The sequence below is a fragment of the Corythoichthys intestinalis genome, chromosome 14 (assembly GCF_030265065.1).
Source record: "Corythoichthys intestinalis isolate RoL2023-P3 chromosome 14, ASM3026506v1, whole genome shotgun sequence".
Taxonomy (NCBI): domain Eukaryota; kingdom Metazoa; phylum Chordata; class Actinopteri; order Syngnathiformes; family Syngnathidae; genus Corythoichthys; species Corythoichthys intestinalis.
In genome coordinates this window covers 41,506,933-41,531,345 of record NC_080408.1, presented here as the reverse complement: position 1 = coordinate 41,531,345, position 24,413 = coordinate 41,506,933, and the positions used below count along the sequence as shown (strand labels likewise).

Genomic DNA, 24,413 nt, shown 5'->3' with positions numbered 1-24,413 from the left:
TGATGTCTATCGCTGTGAATGGCAGTGAACAACTTAATAAAAACTGTGTCGTGACCTATTTTCAGACAGGCGATTACATGTTTGGGCAGCAGGTGTTTCTTCTAATATACATTTTTATGACTGACTTAATGGGGGAGAACATATGACATGCTCTGAAGCAACACTCAACCTTGCACAAACGCCTGTACTCTGACATGTGAATCGTAATGTTTAAGTAAATGTGGATGGCAGACTTGGCAGCATATCATGTTTGTCAAGTAATATCAGTCCATAATAACCTCATGTCAGATTTGACATGTTGATAGAATGTTAATGTGGTTCCCATGTACTTGGATGAAAATCATATCATCATGTCGGCTGAATAATTGCCTATACAGTACTGTATAATGTTCCTGTCAGTGGAAAATAGGGCACAACTGACTGACAAGGTACAACCTATAGAGAATTATGACTCAAGGGCTCGTGCTATAGATTTATTACTAAAATACAAGTACAAAAAAAATTTCCTGAGATAAAAATATGTTGCATAACAATGATCTCGTTACAAAAAACATTTTTTCTTGACTTATACATAACCGTCTATAAGACAAGATGTTCTACATCATGTAAAATTGACAGCATTCATACAAGATGTTCATTTTCCCAAAGGGACAATATGTAGAGTTCAAAGTTAAAAATCTATATTTAATAATGTATACACACATCAGTGCAGCTTATTAAACTATTATTTATAACCATGTGCTCTACATGTTTTTAGATCCAAACATGAGAAAAAAAACATATCTTCTTGTACAGTAGATATAAAAAAAAGTATACACACACCTGTTCAAATGCCTTACATTTTATTCGCAATTAAAAAAAAAAAAAATTTTAATTAACCAAAATTTCCAAAAAAAAAGAAAAACATTCAAATGGTCCACCGTTAATGTGACCAACAATATATAAACAGTACAAATCAGTTGAAAAATACAGTAATTTCAGAACATGTGTACACACCACAGTACAAGAGGTATGTTAACCTGATTTTGATTTTCCATCAAAATCTTGGTTTTTGATAAATGAGCGTACGATAAACCTCAATGAAAGGTTAGATGTTATATAGGCTATTCTTGGCTTTAAAAAAAAGTTCCAAGCAGAAGCCTTGCATTCAACATACATTTTTGGAAATTTGGCCCAAAAATTGAACCTTGTTTTCATTGGCCTTCAACACATTTACCCATATATAGTCCTCAGTCTTGTCACCCTCTCCAATAACACAGAAACATGTCAGATAAATAACCAGTACTGCCACTTGTTTGATGTTGCAGTCAGCCTCTTGGAAGCCTCCCTGACCAATTTTCTTTTCATCTTCTCATCAATTTTGGAGGGACGTCCAGTTCTTGGTTATGTGACTGATGTGCCATATTTTCTCCAGTTGTAGATGACTGTAGTCACTGTGTCGCTTGAGGGTGTGCAAACCTCTGACAATCTAATATTTACTTCCCTACTCCCAAACATTTTGGTTTCAAATGAGTTGTACATGTTTTAAAATGATTAATCTTGGTGTAATTTTTGCTGTCACAAAAAACCTGACATTTGCATGCTTAGGTGTGTAAATGTTTTATATTCACACTTTCAGTGTCAGTTTGTGTTTGTTCAAACTGAGGAGACTACTTACGGTAATTGGCATTTAAGATTGAGAAGACTAAAAGATAGACAAAGTGAGTTCCATTGGGCATAAAAAGGTAACAGAACTTCATGATCAATCAGGTTTGTTTCTTGGGGCAGGATGCATTTTTGCTGAGGACAAGACCTGAGGCTACTTGTCATCTTTGCTGAGGACAAGACCTGAGGCTACTTGACATCTTTCATTCCCACTGGAAGATCTTTCCTTTCTTTTTTTACTTTAACCGACTCTTCTTTGATGACGTCGCTGTCTGCTTCTCGTTTTTTTTCCTCCTTTACAATCTTACCTTTGACCTTCACATCCGCACTGAGAGCGAGCGGGGGCTTCATGTCACTGCTCTCACACACAGTTGGCCCCTCCCACTTTGGTATGTCCAATCCCAAGTGCTCCATTAGCTGCTTCATGACATCATCCACATATCCATTGATACGCAGGTGAGCATGCTTGTCCTGAAACAGGAAATACAATTAAATATTTAGTTCATTAATTATTAATTCATCCATCCATTTCTATACCTGTGATCCTCAGCCAGGTGAGGTCAGTGAGATGGCGTATTCCCCATTGTGATAATCAGGTTCTTCGCACATATGGATTTACTACATAATTAACAATTATATACATATGGATTTACTACATAATTAACAATTATATATATACCATATATTCACGACCATAAGGCGCACTTAACCCCTTTTTGCCAAATGTATCACATTTGATACATTTAGAATTTCATGATTTTGAGACTAATTCAGAATTTTGAAATATCTTTCCTTAAAAAAAATAATGGATGAAAGTCAACTCATGCATCTGCAAGTTTAGGATTTAGCAAGGGTTATAGATATTACAGCGCTTATCACACCTATTTTTTTTTTTTCACAAATTTGAAAAAAAAAAAAGGTTTAAGACCTTATTTTTCAAATTTTGTGATTCTCTGACAACTGCTTCATATTGCATGCATTAAGGAGTTAAAAGTAGAAAATGGACGGTGCACCTGATAATGTGGTACGCCTATTGGGTGGACCATAGGCGTACAGAGTACCAAAATGTGTCTGTCTGACTGAGCAATTTTTAAAATGGCGGATGTACTGTAAGTGAGAGGAGCATGAGAACCTTAAAAGAAGAGGGTTGCGTGTGCTTGGGGCTGTGCCCCCAGTAGATATAAAGTTCGAGTGTGTGCGCTAGGCTGGTAAATTTGGATACAGAAGGTGAAGACTTTGATGGATTTGTGGATTGATTAAGATTGATGTGAGTACTTTGTTAATTTTTTTAATAAAGTAAAATTGAACTCAGTTTTGCTCCTGCTGCCATTGAAAAAAAAAAAAAAAAAGTTAGCTCGCAAGCTAGCACGCATGCTAGCGTATGTTTTTCATGCGCCCAATAATGCGGTGCGCCTTGTGTGTGTGTTATATACAAAAATACCACCTGAAAATAAGCCTGCGCCTTTTAATTCGGTGCGCACCATGGTTGCAAAAATATAGTAATTAGAGGTTAATGTGTAAACTCCTTCCAGTCCAAATGGATTGACCATCTATCACCGTTAATAGCAACCAATGAGTTAATTCTGCATGAATGTACAGTGTTTGTAATTTGTAAAGTAAAAACTCCACCACAACAGACCTATGATTCCCCAAACATAGACGTCCAGTTATAGTACTAGTAGTGCAAATCTTCATCTTAGTGTTTGTTATTGTAATACCAAAACTTCCAAGTGGTTCCTTTCTTTCCCCATTCATTTCTCTTTGTACCTCTTGTAAAGGTGCACCACAGATCGATCGGTTGGCCGATTTAATACATTTTGGGGATCAGTGATTGGTCGATCACCTAATAATACGTCCGATCTTGTTCCCCGATTGTGTTGAGAGTCAGTTAGCCACATTAGCCTGCTAGGATTTGGTTCTGGACATTCACAACCGACACTTGTAAGGTATTGTCATATATTTCCCGACTCGTATGTTTGTTGATGATTGTAATGTCTGTCCTGATATTATTTGGTGTACTCATCTGCAGAAAATTAGTTATCAATTGACTTAAAGTGCCTGTGACACAAAAAAAGAATGTTTATTTCATATTACACGCGATATTTTATGCTCCTGAATGAAATGGACTGCTTGGATGTGTGTGGAAGCGATTGATATATTTATTAAATTTTTTCAATCCCGCGCCATGTAAATGCGTGACTTCCGGCCATAGTTTGGATTGAGGAAGAAGGCGAATGTGAAGTCAGCGGACTACCCATCTTCCAGGCCACAGGCTAACGCTAGCGGCCAACGCTATAAAATGAACGTGATGGAGTCGGATAGTGGCTCTAACCTTGTCAAAACGGCTGAACTTAATGAGTGGATTGGGCACAGACTGCATCTAGCAATTAGTATGTCACGTTATTTTGTATCTGTGCGTGTGTGTGATTCCTTTTATGAAGGTAAAGCATTCAGCATAAATTATAATGCAACAGTGAAGCCTATGTAATATGACCGTTTAATGGCCACAGTTATTTTTCTGTATATGTTTGCTTCATTCTGTGTCATTGCTGCCATAATAAAATCTTAAATGTTTCATTGGCAAAAGAGCAGCATAGCTGTTACGTGTGTGTGTCTGTGTGGTGGGTGCATATGTGCGTGGATGTATTAAAAAATGCTCTGGGGGAAAAACCCTGAAACCTTGAAGTAAACACTTGTGTTGAATAATTATGTCACAGCAGCCATTAACAATAAGCTGTCTGTTTGAAGTGTTTTGTTCAAACTAAGTCATTCGTGTTACAATGACATGTTTGCACAGTCGTCGTATTGATTTTTATAATGTTGTACATTGTTCAAGTCATGCAAGCTGTTACAAATGTTCATACTTGAATTCTTATGGTTTCCAAGAAATGTTTATATACTTAATGTTTAACCTGCATTTACAATTGTTTAAATATCTTAAATTGAAATCTGGTAAATAAATCAACGAGAAACAGTTAATTTGTATTTCACGCATTGATTCAGATTTTCAAATTCTATAACAGTCCGCTCAGGCGAATTTATCGTCATTTATTGTTATCGAGGTAAATCTGCTCAATTTACCGTGATACGTACTTCAGGCCATATCGCCCAGCCCTAATCGAAGTACAACAAAAGAACAATTGGCTGACTTGCATAGCAATAGTCCCCTAGCTTAAATGCTATAAAATGTTGACTTTTTTTTTTTTAACAATGCTCTCAACAAATTGTTGAAACACATATTCCCACAAAAAAACTGCTAAATATACTTCTAAAATAAATGACTGCATAAACAATCATATCAGGTCAAACAAAAACATACCTTGTGTTTGTCTTAACAGGGAGCAGCTCGATTCAGCCATGTTAGACAAGATATGGCATATTCACTGTTGCCACTACAGGGCTACGTATCCACTCAAATCAATAAAACGAATTGCAACACTTTCAAAACTAACAATTAAAACTACTTAAACAAATCCTCGCAGCAGCAAAATTCAATTTGAAGCTTTTTTTCTAAATAAATTACTCTTGTTAATCGATTAATCGTTGCAGCACTACACATTACTACCCACCTTATCAATAGCGTAGTTGTCGGAGTATAAACCACTGCTTCCCCCCCCCCGGCTTTAAACCCTGCAGTTTACAGTCCAGTACGGCTAATATAGTTTTTTCTCTCTTCTCTTTTTTTTCCATGTCTTTTTTGTGTAAATATGATACATAAACAGTACAATGTGAAACCCTGTGGCATAAATACAGTTTTCTTGTAAATTTTTGTGGGTAAGTAAAGGAAAACGTACATGCTTGGTGGGTTGCAGATTGACAATGACCACTTTCCCGCCTTTGCGCTTGGTGACCAATGGAAGGTCTCCGCTGGGTTTGATCTGCATGGAGGTGCCCAATGTCAGTGCTAGGTCGGCTTGTCTTGTGGATATAGAACACAAAAGATCCAAATTAAAAAATGGGGGCAGCTATCCTACACCCACATAGGTGTTTGGTCCACAGTAAAATGAAAACAAAATGTACATATTTGATTTTTATGAACTTGCTGGAGCGTGAGTCATCTGGTAATTATGCATGTAATATGGACGAACAAACAAATGAGTCACAGTTCCTTGTCACATTTGTAGATGCATAGTAAAACTTTTACCTGGAAAAGAGGTTTAATATTGACACTAAGATGGCAAATGGGAACATTAAAGGACAATGAAACAGCTATTAAATCCAAAGAAGATTTTTACGGTTTTAGGTGAAAGGGCCAGCAAAACTCAAAATCTTCTTAACCCTTTATAGGTAGGGTTGGGCATCGTTTGAAATTGAACGATTCCGGTTCCGATTCCATGTTTCAATTCCGGTTCTGAATGATTCTCAATTCCGATTCTTTTAAGAGGCAGGGTAAAAAATTTAAAGTTTAAAAATTTATAAGTCTTAACTTCTGGATGATTTTTTAAATCATATGAATTTAAAATTGATTATTATTAATTATGATTTTGTTATTTTTATAATTATTTATTATTAATAAAATTAATATGAAATTTATTAATTATATGATCTTCTCACAGGGCTATTTTTTAACTTGTACAGTGTATCACAAAAGTGAGTACACCCCTCGCATTACTGCAGATATTTAAGTACTGCATATCTTTTCATGGGACAACGCTGACAAAATGACACTTTAACACAATGAAAAGTAGTCTGTGTGCAGCTTATATAATAGAGTTCATTTATTTTCCCTTCAAAATCACTCCAAATATAGCCATTAATATCTAAACCCCTGGCAACAAAAGTGAGTATACCCCTTAGTAAATACGTACATCCCTAAATGTCTGAATTGAGTACTGCTTATTATTTTCCCTCCAAAATGTCATGTGACTCATTATAGGAGTGCTGTTAGCATTGCTGCAGAGATTGAAGATGTGGGTGGGTCAGCCTGTTAGTTTCTCAGACCATACGCCGCTCTACATCAAATTGGTGTGCATGGCTGTCACACCAGGAGGAAGCCTCTTCTGAAGACGGTACACAAGAAGGCCCGCCCGTCTTATCAGACATAGGACATGGTTCCAGTAATCCATGTGCTTTGTTGACATGTCTTCAGCAAACTGTTTGCGGGCTTTCTTGTGTATTTATTTTATCTTATTGTTTTACCTTTCTGACTGGTTAGGGGACCGGCACGGCTCTCAGCTATGCTACTAGGCACTTGTATTCCATGAAGCCGGAGGTGTTTAGTCATATTGGTCGTGCAGCCACCTTTGCATGATATAGTTGTGTTGCAAATGTTGCACTGAGCTGGCTAGTCCTTTTTTTTTGTGTAGAGCCAAACTTTTGAGCGCCGCCGCACCGTTTCCATGGTTGTCATTAAGTTGCAGTGCACAAACACGAGGTTCTTGTAGCTTCTTCTTTGTGATTTTTGGCAGCAATTTTTTTCCCTCTCGGCGGCCAGGGTATCGAAACATGGAATCGAAATTTAAAAAGTCGAACGGTTCCGAGAGCATCGGCGTGTTAGAACCAGGTCCCATCAATACCCAACCCTATTTATAGGGCACTCATTTAAATAGTATGAAATTTAAAAAAAGAAAAAAAAAGTCCATTTAGAGTGTTATTGTGGGCCATAATCAAGTTAACTATCATATTTTACTGTGATAAACGGTACACTTTAATGCAAAAATATCATTTCAAATTCCACATTTGAACATGACAAAGTACACATTAATAAGAAAATAATTTACTCATTAAAACGTGATACGTTTTCACTTCCACGTTTAGCAAAACTAAAAGAAACTCCCTCTTGTATATGGAGATGGCTTCCTTTTGTTTCTTATGAATGGACTTCTATAATATTGTTGAAAAAAAAAAAAAAGTCCAAATGTGTTAAAATATTTCAGATTTAAAAAAGACAAACATCAATAACAAACTTTGCCAGTACCTAAATCATTTGATGAAAACTGATGAAAGAGTCAAACTTTACCTGCTTGCATTGTCTGCTTTGTTCAAATCTCTGTCAGGTAGTGCGTCTTCCCAATCTAATATGGTGCTGATCAACTTCCCTCTGTCATGATAATAATAAAACATGCTGTTGAACTTCTTAATTCATAAATGAGAGCATTTCGGTGCAGGTATACCTGCAGGCTCGAAGTCCCCTGGAACGCACTACATCACAGTAACGTCCTGTTGGTTTGAGACCCATCACGCCAATCACCTTTTCCCGGACAAACTGCCTGAAAAAGCACACCACAGTAGATTATTTTTTTTTTTTGTTACATTTATGTTACTTAACACAAGGAGATTTTGCATTAGTGTCCATACCGGCAACACTTCTCGCATTCCTCCACGAACATGTTTCCATGAAGCTCTGATAACAAGTCTCTGTCAGGGCCAAAGACAACAGTCCCTTGTAAATTTTTCATGAAAACTCCTGAGAGCAAGTTCAGTACAGTGGGCTTTTTTATGAATATTCTGTGTGCTGCTAAGATTGATTTCTGGGCTCCACGAGGGCCGATGGCTTCAGCCATTCTCTTCCTGCTGTGCGCTCGTTATTTGAAAACTTGGGGCAAAACCAGGAAGCGGGAGGAGATGTATGAAGCTGCTCCCAGGTAGAGCAGGTCTTCCATTACAAGCTGGATACTCAGATTGAATGGAAAATTGGATTTGCTGCTTGGGGCCAGACTGTAGCAATAGAATCAAGTTGGAAACAGTTTTCTTTTTAGTGTTATTTTTAGACTTTTGTGCATTGTTCAAGCAGTTTAAAAAAATATTTGTATGTCATCCTAGTTTTAGGGCACTCATTAACTATTCTGTCAGCAATTGACAACGACAAACATTCAATTTATTTAAACTGGAATGACTGGCTGTGAATGCTCATGCATTTGTATTTTGAATATATATTTTATAAATGATAAAATAGGCAACAAAAAAAAACTTTTTAGTAATAATAAATAAAATTGTGTATATGTACACACACACACACACACACACACACACACACACACACACACATATTATATACAGTGGGGCAAATAAGTATTTAGTCAACCACCAATTGTGCAAGTTCTCCTACTTGAAAAGATTAGAGAGGCCTGTAATTGTCAACATGGGTAAACCTCAACCATGAGAGACAGAATGTGGAAAAAAAAGAAAAACACAGAAAATCACATTGTTTGATTTTTAAAGAATTTATTTCCAAATTAGAGTGGAAAATAAGTATTTGGTCACCTATAAACAAGCAAGATTTCTGGCTGTCAAAGAGGTCTAACTTCTTCTAATGAGGTCTAACAAGGCTCCACTCGTTACTAGGCATGTGCCGGTATGATATTTTGACGGTACGATAACCGTGAGCAAAAATACCGCGGTTTCACAGTATCACGGTATTGCAATTTTAGCTCAAAAAAATTTTTGAGATGTATGGGTTAAAAAAAAAAAAAAAAAACTTTTTTCCATTGAACAGGATTTTTTTTTTTTCAGACCATAGTTGCAAATTGGAACATGAATATATTGTTAAAATAAATAATCAATAAAAAAATATTTTAAATAAAAGTAAACTAAATATAACTTATAGACTATACTCACAGCCACAGCTCAAGTTGCTCAAGATTAGAGCAAGAACAAAATAATTTCTATAAAAAAGTAAAAACACTTCTAAATACAATTTTTTAGAAATTTATACTGCATGACTTTTTTTTTTGAGGGTGGAAAAGCTTAAGTGAAGTTTCGCCATTTTCAGCCACTGTGTCAACTCTAGTCTACATGATGTCATGCCTTTGTGTTAAAAAGAACAAAGAATTCATAAGTTACTTAAAAATGTATAAGTTAGTTAAAATGTCAATATTATTGTGGAAAGGTTTCATCTAAAAAATAAAATAAAATAAAAACATTGGGAGTGAGACCTCTCCTTGATCCAGCGAACGTGGATTTGTGCTTAGGGCAAGATCATCTTTCGCAATTAGCGATCTTTGACACTATCACTTTTTCCCCTTCATTCAAGCGACTCAAGCTTGTTTTCTCACTCTGTGGCTGTCACACTCAACGAAGTTGCTCTCCCAGGTAAGCCTAGGCTAACAATCATCTTTGTAAGCTTTAGTTAGTTTTTATATTGAATTTGAAAGGAAAATGTGTGTTTTGTTTTTGGCGAACTTTTTCCATGGTGCTAATCTGTTGAAGCTACTCACATGGAAAAATCTAATTGTACAACATTTTAAATGTATTCATTTTGTATATTACACTTACCACGATTTGAGAGCTCAATAAATTGAAGAACAGTACGCCTTATATTTGGAGTATTTGTTTCTGGGTTAGCTGGCTGGCTAGCCAATAGCGTCACTTTCACACACAGCAACAAACGGGAGGGGGTGAGCGCTGCTGCGCCAAGCCGCTTCTGGCTGCATTTTTGACACAAGAAAAATAGCGAATACCGTACTACGGTCTGACGGAAAATTTTAGTGGTTTTGAAACCGCGACGTTTTCACACCACGGTAAACCGTGAAACCGGTAACCGGCACATGCCTACTCGTTACCTGTATTAATGGCACCTGTTATATCTCATTATTGGTATAAAAGACACATGTCCACAACCTCAGTCAGTCACACTCCAAACTCCACTATGGCCAAGACCAAAGAGCTGTCGAAGGACACCAAAGACAAAATTGTAGACCTGCACCAGGCTGGGAAGACTGAATCTGCAATAGGTAAAACGCTTGGTGTAAAGAAATCAACTGTGGGAGCAATCATTAGAAGATGGAAGACATACAAGACCACTGATAATCTCCCTCAATCTGGGGCTCCATGCAAGATCTCACCCCGTGCCGCCAAAATGGTAAGAACGGTGAGCAAAAATCCCAGAACCACACGGGGGGACCTAGTGAATGACCTACAGAGAGCTGGGACCACAGTAACAAAGGCTACTATCAGTAACACAATGCGCCGCCAGGGACTCAAATTCTGCACCGCCAGACGTGTCCCCCTGCTGAAGCCAGTACACATCCAGGCCCGTCTGCGGTTCGCTAGAGAGCATTTTGATGATCCACAAGAGGACTGGGAGAATTTGTTATGGTCAGATGGAACCAAAATAGAACTTTTTGGTAGAAACACAGGTTCTCGTGTTTTGAGGAGAAAGAATACTGAATTGCATCCGAAGAACACCATACCCACTGTGAAGCATGGGGGTGGAAACATTATGCTTTGGGGCTGTTTTTCTGCAAAGGGACGAGGACGACTGATCTGTGTAAAGGAAAGAATGAATGGGGCCATGTATCGAGAGATTTGGAGTGAAAATCTCTTTCCATCAGCAAGGGCATTGAAGATGAGACGTGGCTGGGTCTTTCAGCATGACAACGATCCCAAACAAACAGCCAGGGCAACAAAGGAGTGGCTTCGTAAAAAGCATTTCAAGGTCCTGGAGTGGCCTAGCCAGTCTCCAGATCTCAACCCCATAGAAAAACTGTGAAGTGGGTTGAAAGTCCTGTGCTGCCCAACGACAGCCCCAAAACATCACTGCTCTAGAGGAGATCTGCATGGAGGAATGGGCCAAAATACCAGCAAGTGTGTGAAAAGCTTGTGAAGAGTTACAGAAAACGTTTGGCCTCTGTTATTGCCAACAAAGGGTACATTACAAAGTATGGAGATGAACTTTTGGTATTGGCTAAATACTTATTTTCCGCCATGATTTGCAAATAAATTCTTTTAAAAAATCAAACAATAAGATTTTTTTCCACATTCTGTCTCTCATTGTTGGGGTTTACCCATGTTGACAATTACAGGCCTCTCTAATATTTTCAAGTAGGAGAACTTGCACAATTAGTGGTTGACTAAATACTTATTTGCCCCACTGTGTGTGTGTGTGTGTGTGTGTATATATACAGTATATATACACTGTATATATATATACATGTTTTATTTAGTTTTAATTAAATGGGAAAATATATGATGTTAAAGGGGGAGTTCAGAATTTTTGACATCAGGCTTAATCTTCGAGTAAGGGGGGTTCATTAGTCAGTGGAGTTGATTTCAAAATATTCCGTATCGTTTGTTAGTCTTCTATTATTTTTCAGGGCTCCGGAGTGGCTAGGCTAATGCAAGTCAATATGGCCAATTAGCATACTAATAAAAAAAATACATATGCACGCAGGAGAATCATTGATGACGCATGCAATCAATAGTGTTGGCTATGTTTTCAGGATAAAGTTATTAAAAGTTACCACTGCATGTCAATAACTGCAGTAAGAACAGCAACATTAGTAACTTTGCAGTTGCTTTGCATAGAAGAGAACAAGCTGGCTGGGCAAGCTGGGCGGAGGGATATCACATCGGTCCTTTCACCACTTTTTTTTTTTTTTGGTGGCAACGAAGCGACTTCCTGCCCCCAAAATGCAGGGAAGAATTGGAGCTGAACAGTTTTCAGGACCTCAATAAACCATTGCAAGTGAACACCAAAACTTCTCAAGCAAAGGTGTTCTTGAAACTTTTTTCTTCGTAGACAACACCAACTGGAAAAAAACTGGCAGCTATCAATGAGGTAAGTGGATTCATGCATCCTTTATTTTGCCACTGGGCGAATATTCGTACAGTATACTCTAAGCTTAGTTCTACTTCAGGAAAGCAGCAAATCATCTCAACAGTAATGCATTGTGAGCGTAAAAGCATTGTCAATATAAAAAGCAGTAGCAGTATGGCAATTATTTACAAAAATGTGCCTAAATCATCACGCAATATGTCAAAAATGAAAAACATAAAATTTTGACAAAGGCAAATGTGTTGAACATAACTTCAAGTATTATTTCATGTATTTCAATTGCCGGTGATGGTCACCTTAGAGCACTTGATTTAAAAACTTGAAGTTACGTAATTTGCGGACTATGAGCCACTACTTTATTACTTTTAAGAGTTCTGTAACTTTTTAAAATAATATATATACTTTTGATCTATCACATGTTGATTTTGGCACTTTCTTTTTTAATCACCCTGTATTACGGTTTTCTTGTTTTAGGCAACTCCGATTGGTGGCATATAGGGTTGTTCTTGAGTGGGCGTTGAAAGGCAAACATCTGGGAAGAGGCCAGCGACGTGTTCTTCCATCGTGTGTCGTCTCCTGCATCCGTGACAAGTGCACTTCTGTCAGTGGGAACTACAATGGTTTTAGGGAAACTGAAGATGCTCAACAATTGTTCTCAGTACAACTCCTGCATACCCAGGAACTTTTAATCTTTTAAACCTTCACATTTCACAAATAAGACAATATGTGTGTTTTTTTAAAATTATAGTACATTAAAAAAAAAAAAAAAAAAAAAAAAAGGAAAATGACTTTTTCTTTATCAGGCCTTTTGATGCCTGCAATGGTTTGGGGAATTGTAGTTGGAGGCTTGAAATAAAAGTCTGGATCAGCAAACTTCACTGATCACTGAACTGTCTTTCCAGGACATGCGCCACCAGATTCTGTCAGAATGTCTGCATTGTTGACTCGTAAGTCCTCCGGGCAACCCATCTTTTCGTTTGCTTTGGAAACTCCAAGCTGTATCTCAAAGTCCCTAATAGAGTACATTTGATTGAGATATGTACACATAAGAAGGGTCGAGTGAAATTGTTAAAGGGACAAATGTTGACAGAGCCTACCATCAGCATTCCTCGCTTGCTGGTGCCCTTGCCTTCATGGAGTTAAAAACAAAGTGGAACCTCTTCTGGGTGTACCTTCTGCATCTTCAGGTCACCTAGATATCACAGTAAAAAGTAGCTTGTTAGATTTGTCATGATAATATGCATGTGTTGTTGACACAATCGCACCACGGAATAAGGTTAACCCTAATATCTAAAAAACTAATCCAGGATTGTCATATTCAGCAAAAAAGTTTTAGAATTTATTGATTTTTTAAAATCGTATTTAGGAGCGTTGTTCAACGCTTTCCCAAAGACCAACTCGGAGGTTACTTCTTGGTTTATTCCTTTATTTAATACAAGCGAGGTAGGTGTCACTTATCTAAGGACATAAAAACGTAACAGTTATCACTCAGCGTACGCTCAAAAGTTTTCTCTATTTTTCATGAAAGTGATAAAGTATTCCAATATCCCCCAGTTCACTCACAATGCTTACTGTAAATAACCTTTCAATAACTGATTGCGTGAGGTGTCTGGGGCGAATAGTGAAGTATAAAAAATATTGTATGATTGACATATTACTTATTTACATACTACCGACAACTAGTCCCAATGAGGAAGAGTCAGAGTACATGTCTTGTGGGGTTGTGCAAAAAAACGGTGGTCGCTCACGCACATAACCTACGAACCATTCATAAACCGAATCCCAACCCGAAGTGGAATGATTTACTGCATTCAGGATGGTGATCTGGAAGTTGACTGTACTGTACTAGTCTGTTCCCCTTGTGTGTGTGAGTGAACACAACTCCATTCAAAATGAATACGGGAGTCGGGAGGTAGCGTCCGAGCTCTAGGTGCTTTATTGTGCTGCACTGTCGCATCAAAAAATGAATCAGAGTGAAAAGACGATGCCTTTGAAGGTGCAAACAACACAACCAGCGCTCACCAAATGACGGACTGACGAAAATACTACAAAAATGGCCGCCGCAGTACTTCCTTCTTGTCAAACGGCTGTTAAAATAATAGCACGAAGGAAAAATGCACTTCGTGAGGTATTGGACAGAACATTGACCATTGTTTCCCATTTAAAAACGCGAACCATAAATATGCATGGTGTTAGTTACAAGCCTCACTAACGCGAGCTGCGATATTGAGGTGTGCATGCGATATACTTTCATATATGAAAATAATTTTTTACCTGTTTATCAGAAGCTCTTGTATACGTTTGGACAGTTGAAGGCACAGCATTTGGTTTCAGGAGAGGATACCGATGAAAATGCGCGCTGCAAATACTCCAAAGCAGTACTTTTCCCACCGGTGTGTGTATGTCATATCCAGCAGAGTAAACACTTTTTATATAGTTCCTCGTTCTTCACAGGCAAGCGGTGGAAACTTTCCTTTGTCAATTTCTTCTGTAAGTTTCCACAGCTTCTAAAAGCAAATTTCACCATGTTGACGTCCTTCCGTGAACACTGCATAGCAGACCGAGGTGAAGACGAGTGGCCATAGCAGTACCCTCTATTGAGGTGCCATTGCATATGGAAAAATAGTCCCGCTGAATTAAATGAATTACGGCAGTTTGGTGAGACCTTGTTTTGGCTGCAGGTTTTTTTTTTATTTTTTTTTATGTTGAGCTGCGTTTTGAATTTATTTGACTATATTAGATCTGTGAATATGTTTTTATTAGCATGCTAATTGGCCAAATTGACTTGCATTAGCATAATCACTGAGGAGCTCTGAAAATAATAAAAGACTAACAAACAATACAGAATTTTTTTCAATCAACTCCGCTGACGAATTAACCCCCCCCCCCACACACACACACACAACTCGAAGATTAGGCCTGATGTCAAAAATTATGAACTTACCCTTTAACTCACTGGCTGCCATTGATGGCACTCGACGTCCAATCCATTTTGACAGGTAGAGGCTACCCAGCCCTCCCAGTCAAACCAGATTTCAATCATGTGCACACAAGGTAGTAAAGAAATGTTGTTTTTTTACAACCGAGGCACCCATGTATCTAACTATCATCAGTCTTCTGGGAGCCAAAACTAAAGCTGTGACAAGCCATGTAACCTTGGAAAGCCAGATCGCACATGGAGGCCATCCACATTTTGGCTGATGAGATACTTGAGGTATCCGGCCCTTTGGAGTCCCAGCAGGGCCATGTGAGTAAGGCTGGGTCGGGCCTCTTCAAATGTTGTCTCAAAGTGAGGGGTCTCTCCCTTTTCCTCTAAAGTCCACACACCCTTTGGACCCCTGAGAGAGAAAATGTTATTATTGGGGTTGCACAAACCACAATTTCTGGCACATCACAGATTTTTTTTTTTTTTTTTTTTTTTAAACCTGACTTGCTGATCTTAATTTGTGCTAATATAATTTTCTTTTTTCTAAACAACAGCATGCACCATTAATATTCTAATCAATCTAGTGTTATATAAAATCATTGAACATTACTTGTCAAACAAAACATTATTTTAACCGCATATGCAGTAGTGCTCTAAAAGCATAATTGAAAAGTTACAAACTTTCCAAACTACTGGAATTTAATTTCCTTTACCAAAAATTAAAGACCAGCAGTATCTTGATTTACAAAAAGAAAATCACAATGTTTAAGGAAATTTATGTATTTCTTTTTCTCACTACCAAATTATATCAGGTCTCCAAGTCTTCTATTTATCACATCTTAATAGCTTTTAATGCTGAAATAGTTGGAATGTGAGCCGAATGTAAGCTTTCACTAAACAGGTGCTATCTGATTGAATTCACAATACAATGACAGACAGGGTAATGAAGCCATCTAGCAGCTGCAAATCAATTACCACAAAGTGACTATATGAAAGGCCAATATAAATTCCACTCCTTCCCACATTAACATAGCAAAGAATGCCAGACCTTAAAATTGTAAACATTACGTTGGGGTCTGGAAAGCATGAAACTACCAAACAAGTGCACTTACATGCCCACATTAATGAGCACCACTTTCTGCGACCAAATGCTAGCATGCTAAAGTGGCTAACTGACTAACACGATCGATGGACAAGATTGTTTATATTTTTCGTCATAAAACGATCACCGTTCCCCAAAATTTATTAAACGAGCCCCGATTGATCAGCCAACTGCACTTTTAGTTATTACGATAGCCAGAAAAAGGATAGCAACCCAGGACAGTAAAAGATTTTGAGGAAAATGTAGTGTACAGGTATAGCTAAAATATGTATATACACATATTAATTGCAATACATAATCTTTCAGGAGCGAATGCCCACATTTAGTCAGAGAAAAAAAACAAACAAACAAACAAACAAACACCACAAAAATAAATTTTGGCGTAGACACGTTACTGTGTACTGTGTTGATATTTGGTTCCATCCCTTGTATATACAATGACTAAAAAAGGCATTCCATTCTATTCTACAAGTACCAACCATCCCAACTGAGGATTTATTTACTATAACAAACCCCATAGGTACTCATTAATTTTCGAAACATATCTTCTTGTACCAGAAATAAGAATTCATCACGTGAATTCTCTCCGTGCAACCAGATGCGTCTTTGCATTTGAAGTTCACCAGTCTGTCACGCGCTCCCTCTCTCTTTTAAGTTCAAAACAGAAATTATTCATGAGTCCTTATCACCATGAGGGAGATGCTGCCAGGATGCGAAGGCCACATTTGCATCATTTGGCAACTTTAGGAAGAGGAAGCTCAAAGGCTGCTAAATTGCCTGGCGGCTGCATTTGAACATGTGTTAATGACATCAATCCAAGTTTACATTAATGTGGGGATACTTTGATTTAATGATATTCCTGTCCAAGGTTGAGCTGAGTGACGGGTGTAGAAATCAAATATATATTGGTCCAGTAGGAGCAGCACAGGTGGACAGCCACTGGAAACATGAATCAATAAATGTGAAACTAAGACGATACCAGACAAAAAAAATAAGGGTCAAATAATGCTTGGTGACCTGAAACATATTGAACATCCACTACCCTCTTCTGCTCAAACTGTGGAACTACAAGAGGAAAATATTTAAAAAACTTTATACCGCGTTATAACACATTAATGTTTCTTGCCTAATTTGTTTTAATATTAAAGATTGAAATCAATACCAGTCCAGGGCGAACCCTCACTGTGTGATTACAGTGATTGGGTTTATACAAAATGGATAGACTGCTGGCAAGATGAGGCAACCGACTTGTATAGCTCAGATTTATTTTAACAACAGGGTACTTCAATGTGCTTTGAGTGAAATATTAAAGGTGTCAGCTCACAGGTAAAAACTAGGGATGTCGCCGATCCAATCACATGATCGGAAATCGGGCTATTTTTCACAGGATTGGAATCGGGTGAAAAGGATCAGGTTTTTTATTTAAAAAAAAAAAAAAAAAAAAAAAAAAAGTATTTTTTTTTTTAAGGGCTAAAAACTAACGAAATAATCCAGAAATACAATGTCATTGCCAAAAGATGACAGCCAATAAATTCATTCTTATGCCAGGGTAAGCACTTGAGACAAAGAGTGTGTCACATTCTGCTGCTGGTCAGATTTGTTTGGTTACAGAGCTGTGGGGGCGTTCCCGACATCGCACCTGCCAGTAATTCCAGCTAATCAACAGTAATATATAAACGCCGGCGAGCCATAACAACGGTGCCGAGATATTAACTTGCTGATCGCCATTCGACACTTGTACTTTCGAGGCTCATTGTATTTGCTTGCTTGTTTGTCAGCTGTTTTTTGTTTTGTGATTCCTCTACCTTGTGCAGGTATTGAGTATGTTCATTTTTTGATACCTTATTGGCTATCTGCCAACCACTTTGTTTAGTGTTATTTGAGCCCCGTCGACCTCTTGTCATGGACCCTTCTTGTTGTTCCCCCTTTTCCGCGATCGCGTGTTTGTTTTGCTTGTATTAATAAAACCGTGTTTGCATCCCCTCAATAGCGTACAGAACGAATGCTATTTTTAAACCGTGACGTCGCCATCGTAAGTGGGTTATTATAGACACGCTCTCGCATACAATCCATGTTATTTCTGCTTCTTTTCTCCGGTAATCTTTCAAAAAAGAACATGTCGAGTAAACACCGCTGCTATGGAACTTGTAGAAATGACTCTCGACATTACGATATATGAAGGCTGTTTTCTTCATACGTTTCCCGAAACCAAAAACTTGGAGGAAAAAAATGAAGAATGGATCAACTTGTGCGGACGTCAAAAAGACCAGTTTAACGCCAGCAAGATGAAATCATCCAAATTTTATATGCAGTAAACATTTTGTTGGGGGCCATGGTCCTTCAAAAGGACGAAGAAGTAAGCCATTTGGAAATTTTACTCGTTTTTTTAGCGTCTGACAATGAATGACCTGAAAAAAATTAAAATGGTATCTGACTGCCACTGTTGTTACCTTTTCTGTTGTTAAAAAAAAAGGGGGGGGGTGTAAATAAATTATAGAATCAAGATTTGTTATGAAAGTAAAAATTAAAAGTGCATGTTGGCTGTCACTGAGCAGTATTTGCGATCGCTACTCAAAAATACAAGAAAAAAAGCGTAGATAAAAAAGCTACCGCTGGATCAGGTCGGCTCTTTTTCCCATCTTTTTCAGCCCTCGACACTTAAGCCATCTCTTTAACTGAACATTTGTATGTTCTTTCACATCTTTAGCGGTGAATTTGGCTCCAGGGACATCATTTTTGGACAGAATTGGTAGGTTTAGCTCAGGAAACATCTCGTCCGTACACTATTTCCATGCATTTACTATTAGGGAAAAACGAGAGGTTGACCCACCTAGCAACAATAGCTAACGTCTATCCATCCATATGAATATTAATGAGCAAAGGTGACTGGTTGCTTGCGGTACGCCATTGTTGTCAGCTCTTGGGTCCAATCTTTTATTCCGCATTCACAGACAGTAACAGAGTGATTTGTGAGTTTGACAGTTATTTATTAGTTTCAAGGCTCTGGATTGGCTAAGCTAGTGCGAGTCAATGGTCCCATCTTAGCATGCCAGTAAAAATTATAAACGCATGAGAATCACTGATGACCCATTCAATCAATAGTGTTGGCTATGTTTTCACGATAAAGTTATTAAAACTTACCATTGTGTGTCAATAATTGTAGTATGAACAGCAACATTTGTAATGCAGCTGCTCTGCAGGGAACAGGCTGCAGAGCGGAGTGATATTTTTTCCACCGGTGTGTTTATGTCGTAGCCAGCAGCAAATAACCACAGTTTAAATTGTTCCTTGTTCTTCATAGGGAATTTGTGGAAACTTTCATTTTCCCATTTCTTCTGTTTCCACAGCCTCTAAATGCACACTTCACCATGGTACCGTTCTTCAGTCAAGACTCGGTAGACTGATGCTGCATTCGAGGAAGGTGAGAAGTCTGTGCTTTCCAACCTCCGACCAGAAAAAATTGGAACGCCACTCGAACTGGGAAAAAAAAAAAAAAAAAAAAAAAAACTACCCCGACTTCACGAGTTTGCTTCAATCTGATGTCACTCAACAAAATGGTGTTGCCGTCGAAAAGCAGAGTCAATAGTAAAACTAAATGAGGGAATTTACACTTTACAGTGTGTGGTATTTACTTTAGCGGTTGTTTTTCCTCAACTATTTGATCGCTTACGAGAAGGTAGGTTTGCTGGAGGTCAACATGTCTTTTGATGGCAAAAATAATAAACAACTCGTCGCAATCAGCCATCTTGATGTTTTACATTCGCTTGGAATGCTTTGAGGTCGCAACTTGTACCTTCTGAGCGGGAGAAGTCTTCCCATCTTCCTCGAATGCAGCATGAGCACGAGTGGCTGAAGCACTCCTCTCTATTGTGGTCGCATTACGCAATCAAAAAAAATAGTGCTAAAGAATATAATGAATTACGACAGTTTGGTGTGACATTGTTTTGGCCGCATGGATATTTGGAACAATGATCGGCATTTTGAATTTATTTGAATATGTTAGATCTGTTAATATTTTTTTATTGACATGTTAAGATGGGATCATTGACTGACGCTAACTGAGCCACTCTGGAGCCCTGAATCTAACAAATAACTGACAAATTAGACGGAATTTGCTGAAATCAACTCCACCAACTAATTAAACGCCTAAAGCCTAAAGTAAAAAATTCTGAACTTCTGCTTTAAAGAGCATACAACAGGAGAAAAAAAAGTCTTAAATGGCATTATTATGTGAATTAGAATCATATTTTGAGACGATTTGACTATATACAACAACTTAGCAAAGCGCAGATGACGAGAAATTAGTCTTTTAATCTGCCGGTTAGCCACGCCTACCATTATAGGGCTTTAGCGTCCCCAACAGGTGGATGACGTCAGCGGTAGACTGGGCTCATCGGTTTTACTATTCAGCCCATTGAGGGACAATTATTCAGAACGAGGAAACGCGACGAAGAGAGCCGCAAAATGTCATTGTTTCAGTCTCTCTACTCAAATATTTTTACAGGATATTCTTTTTATCCAAATATTTTCCCCCAATAGCTATATAAATGGCTTGAGAAGGACCAGTCAGCCCGTCGGGGGGGAACTATTCACAACAAGGAAAACGCAAGGAAGAGAGCAGCAAAATGTCATTGTTTCTGTCTCTTTACTTCAATATTTTACAGGAAATTCTTTTTATCCAAGTATTTTTCCCCAATAGCTATATAAATGGCTTGAGAAGGACCAGTCAGCCCGTCGGGGGGGAACTATTCACAACGAGGAAAACGCAACGAAGAGAGCAGCAAAATGTCATTGTTTCTGTCTCTTCAATATTTTTACAGGATATTCTTTTTATCCAAGTATTTTCCCCAATTGCTAAATAAATGGCATGGTCATGACAAATAAGTCGTGCTAAATGGAATATGAAATAATAAAAATGCATTTATTCAGGACGACATGGCAAAATTACTCCATAATGGTCAAAACTGTCGACTTCACCTTTACTGTCGCACCTCCCGGACGATATTTTATGACACCTAAATCGGACATATGTCATTTCCCTTCCCCGGCTTCGGAGAATGTAAACAAACCAAAAGGCGTGACAGCTAGCCGACATGCTAACCTGAACCAAGTGATGTTTCAAAGTCTTCGGAGCGGAAAATCACACATAACTAGTCTGCATTATTTGACATGACGACTGGGTTGCTGATTGTATTCGCGGATGGGCAAATCGCCCGGCGGAGAGCAATTTACAGTTCGTTCCCCGGAGGAGGGTGGCTGCAGTTGTTGTGCAGCTAACTGCTGATGTGCATCAGGAGAGCTTTTTACATGCCTATCAATGATCAAACGTAAGTAGTCCTTTATTTAAAGAAGGTTTGTTGTGTTTACTTTGTAATAGCTGTATTAATATTTGACATAATACTAAACAAGATGTTTACTCACTTCCTCGTAAGTCCAATGGTCCCACAGTAGTCGTCAGGCTTGTTTTGGCCAATATCCACGGTGAATGGGAACCTTTTGAAACTCCAAAAAGGCACATACGCCTCTCCCTCATACAGAATGATTTTTCTGCAGCCGTTTGGCTGGCGTGATGCGAAAAATAAACGTATTAATCCGCAAAATCAGCTGAATCCTTTGTCCTCATACACAACAGTATGCTGTATAGTGAAGAGGACGCCTTCTACCGTACACGTCACAGCGCCCTCCTCCTCAATCTAAGACCAAAGCCGGAAGTCACTCATTTTCATGGCGCGGGATTGAAAAAACTACATAAATACAGCGATCGCTTCCACACACATCCAAGCGGTCCATATCATTCAGGAGCATAAATTACCGCGTGTATTATGAAATAAACATGCTTTTTCGTGTCACATGCACTTTAAGTAAAAATACAGATATAGGGGCAAAAAAAAAAAAATACTTAAGTACAAGTATCTAAGAAAAAAATATATACTCAAGTACGAAAGTACTTGCTTTAAAATTTACAGATAAAAAGTAAAAGTACTTTCCCCCTATGCAAAAATGAGAGATGCGGAGATCTTAGCCAATATTCAAATAACCAGAAAATTTATTGATTGTGGTTTTTATTGGTCACCATCTTGTTCACATGCCTAATCTTGCTTGTACTCGTGTTGCTGCCGCTAATGCTTTGTTACAGTATAGTTGCACGGGGCTAATTGATTGCGCCGCAGTCATGAAAATGAAACTATCAATTCACAATGAGAAAAAACAAAACAAAAGTAATGTGTAACGCAGGCGAAAATTTGAAAAGCTGTAGAGTAAAAAGTACAAATATGTGCTGTACAATGCAGTGAAGTAAAAAGTACTACTTGTTATTTGTGTAACCCTTACTTTCCGTGCCTGTGGAGCTGTGGGTGGATCGGGTTACAGTTTAATTGTTGTGGTGCATTTACTCCATCTTCTCTACTAAAATAATGACCGACATGGCAGAACAGTCTTAACTCTGCGTCTATATTCTCGCAGCCCGGCACCAGGAACTCTCGTGTCCCAACTTAAAACATCCTACCACAACACAACCTGGCCAGAACGAATATTCGAATGGGAACTAAAATTATACAACATAAATATTGAATAGAAATTAACGCTGCATTACATTTGAAAACATAATTGCATAATCAAATTAAATTGAAATGAGCCAAAACACCAATAATGAAATTATAATAATAATGCACAATTCCTGCTTACATTTGTACTCAAGTAAAGTACAGATACTGAAATCTACTCAAGTACAGTAATGAAGTAATTTTACTTCGTTGTTCCTGTTTGGACTCACTGATAAAGACTTCAAAAAATGTTCTACGAGAAGAATATTGAAAGGGTAATTCTTTGTTCAGTTGAATTTGGTCAACTTAAAGATGCAACAATTATTGGATTATGCGAAACATAACGTATTGTATTAGTGCTCTCAGTAGGCCAGCCTCCAAGAAGTAACAATATAATTATCTCTCAGGTAAAGGTCATTGCTAAGTATTTAATGTTTTGGTGCAGGTGCATGTGTGAGATAGCAAACTCAAAGAAAATACAGAAAACATAAAAAAACACTAGAGTAAGAATTTCTTACCTGAAGTCAGGGATGCCCGCTGAGGTGCTGATTCCTGCTCCAGAGTGCACAACCATGTACTTTGACTCTTTTACCAGTTGAGCAAGGCGTTCCACTTTAGCTTTTAGCTCTTCTGGTCCATCAAATTCCTGCGTATTCGTATCAGATTTGTTCAGAAAAATAATAACAACCATACTGAAGTTTATTAAAAGAAAGCCACAACAAAACTACTGATCTAATTGGTGTCAAATTTCAAGGAACAATTTTAAAGCAATGGATATCCATGCGCAGTCTTTACCTGGGAAGGGTTAAGTGATATTGAAAAAACACGTACTTTGTCTACACTAAAAACTGCATTTATTCTATGTGGTAAAACACGGATTGTGTAAGTGTGACAATACAAATGATACAGTACATTATAGTAAGTGATGCACAAATCTTTACAATCGCATAAAATGATCACAAAACGAACTGATATATCTAGTTGTATGTATAATTAGATACATGAATTATTTAAAATACTCTAGGTATTAGTAGTGCAGCTTGGGACCCGCTCATGAAAAAAAAATGAAAACGGCTAACCGTCTAGCTAAAAACCTTGTTAAAATACCAGCTCCGGCGTCATGAACAATACCTCTGGTAGTCCGCACACACCCTTGTCAGCATATGGGGAGAGTCCAGCTGCATAATTCACAGACATTGTAAGTTTTTTTTGTAAACAAAATGCTCAAAAGACAGCACGGGAGACTTCCACAGCCGCTTCAGTTTTGGAGCCTTCTGTTGTCGTCATAACTCCGCGTCAAACAAAGGTGCGTTCATCAAAACGAGAGAATGGGAAATTGGCAATTTATACATTTTTTTTGCTGTACTCAACACAACTTTTGTTCCAATAAATCTTTATTTTTCACTTTTAAATAGCCAAAAATTAAAAAAACAAAACAAAACAACCCCCCCCCCCCCCCCCCCCAAAAAAAGGAATAAAACAAGGTGATCATCCATACAGCTACATGTGCATATCCGTCAAGGTGTCTGTAACTCTGAAAACGACCCACTATGTCGAATGTAATTGAATAATCCTGAGAAATTCAGCGTGAAATCCAATTTGAGCGGATGAAACAATCAATTCTGGTGACGAAAAATACACACGAGGAAACACACCAACACAAAAAATATATCAAAATACTAAACTCACTACTAACACAAACAG

The 24,413-nt window shown here is 38.0% G+C and overlaps 1 protein-coding gene and 1 long non-coding RNA gene across 3 annotated transcripts; both read right to left on the bottom strand.

Moving 5' to 3' along the window:
• Positions 1 to 467: 467 nt before the first annotated feature.
• On the bottom strand, positions 468 to 24,136 carry sirt6 (sirtuin 6). Of its 2 annotated transcripts, XM_057858430.1 has the most exons (8): positions 23,841 to 24,136; positions 23,228 to 23,355; positions 15,295 to 15,477; positions 7,942 to 8,001; positions 7,758 to 7,853; positions 7,604 to 7,684; positions 5,439 to 5,562; positions 468 to 2,115 (listed from the first exon to the last, which is right to left on the bottom strand). In XM_057858430.1, the coding sequence occupies exons 1-8, from the start codon at positions 23,904 to 23,906 to the stop codon at positions 1,834 to 1,836; spliced, it is 1,020 nt and encodes a 339-aa protein (XP_057714413.1). In that variant the 5' UTR covers positions 23,907 to 24,136; the 3' UTR covers positions 468 to 1,833. The 2 variants fall into 2 exon arrangements, with proteins under 2 accessions (XP_057714413.1, XP_057714414.1); XM_057858431.1 differs by lacking the exons at positions 23,228 to 23,355; positions 23,841 to 24,136 and adding an exon at positions 16,178 to 23,172.
• On the bottom strand, positions 11,649 to 15,288 carry LOC130930462 (uncharacterized). Its single transcript, XR_009067060.1, has 3 exons — positions 14,414 to 15,288; positions 13,237 to 13,331; positions 11,649 to 13,151 (listed from the first exon to the last, which is right to left on the bottom strand). It is a non-coding gene; the product is annotated as an uncharacterized LOC130930462 (long non-coding RNA).
• Positions 24,137 to 24,413: the final 277 nt, after the last annotated feature.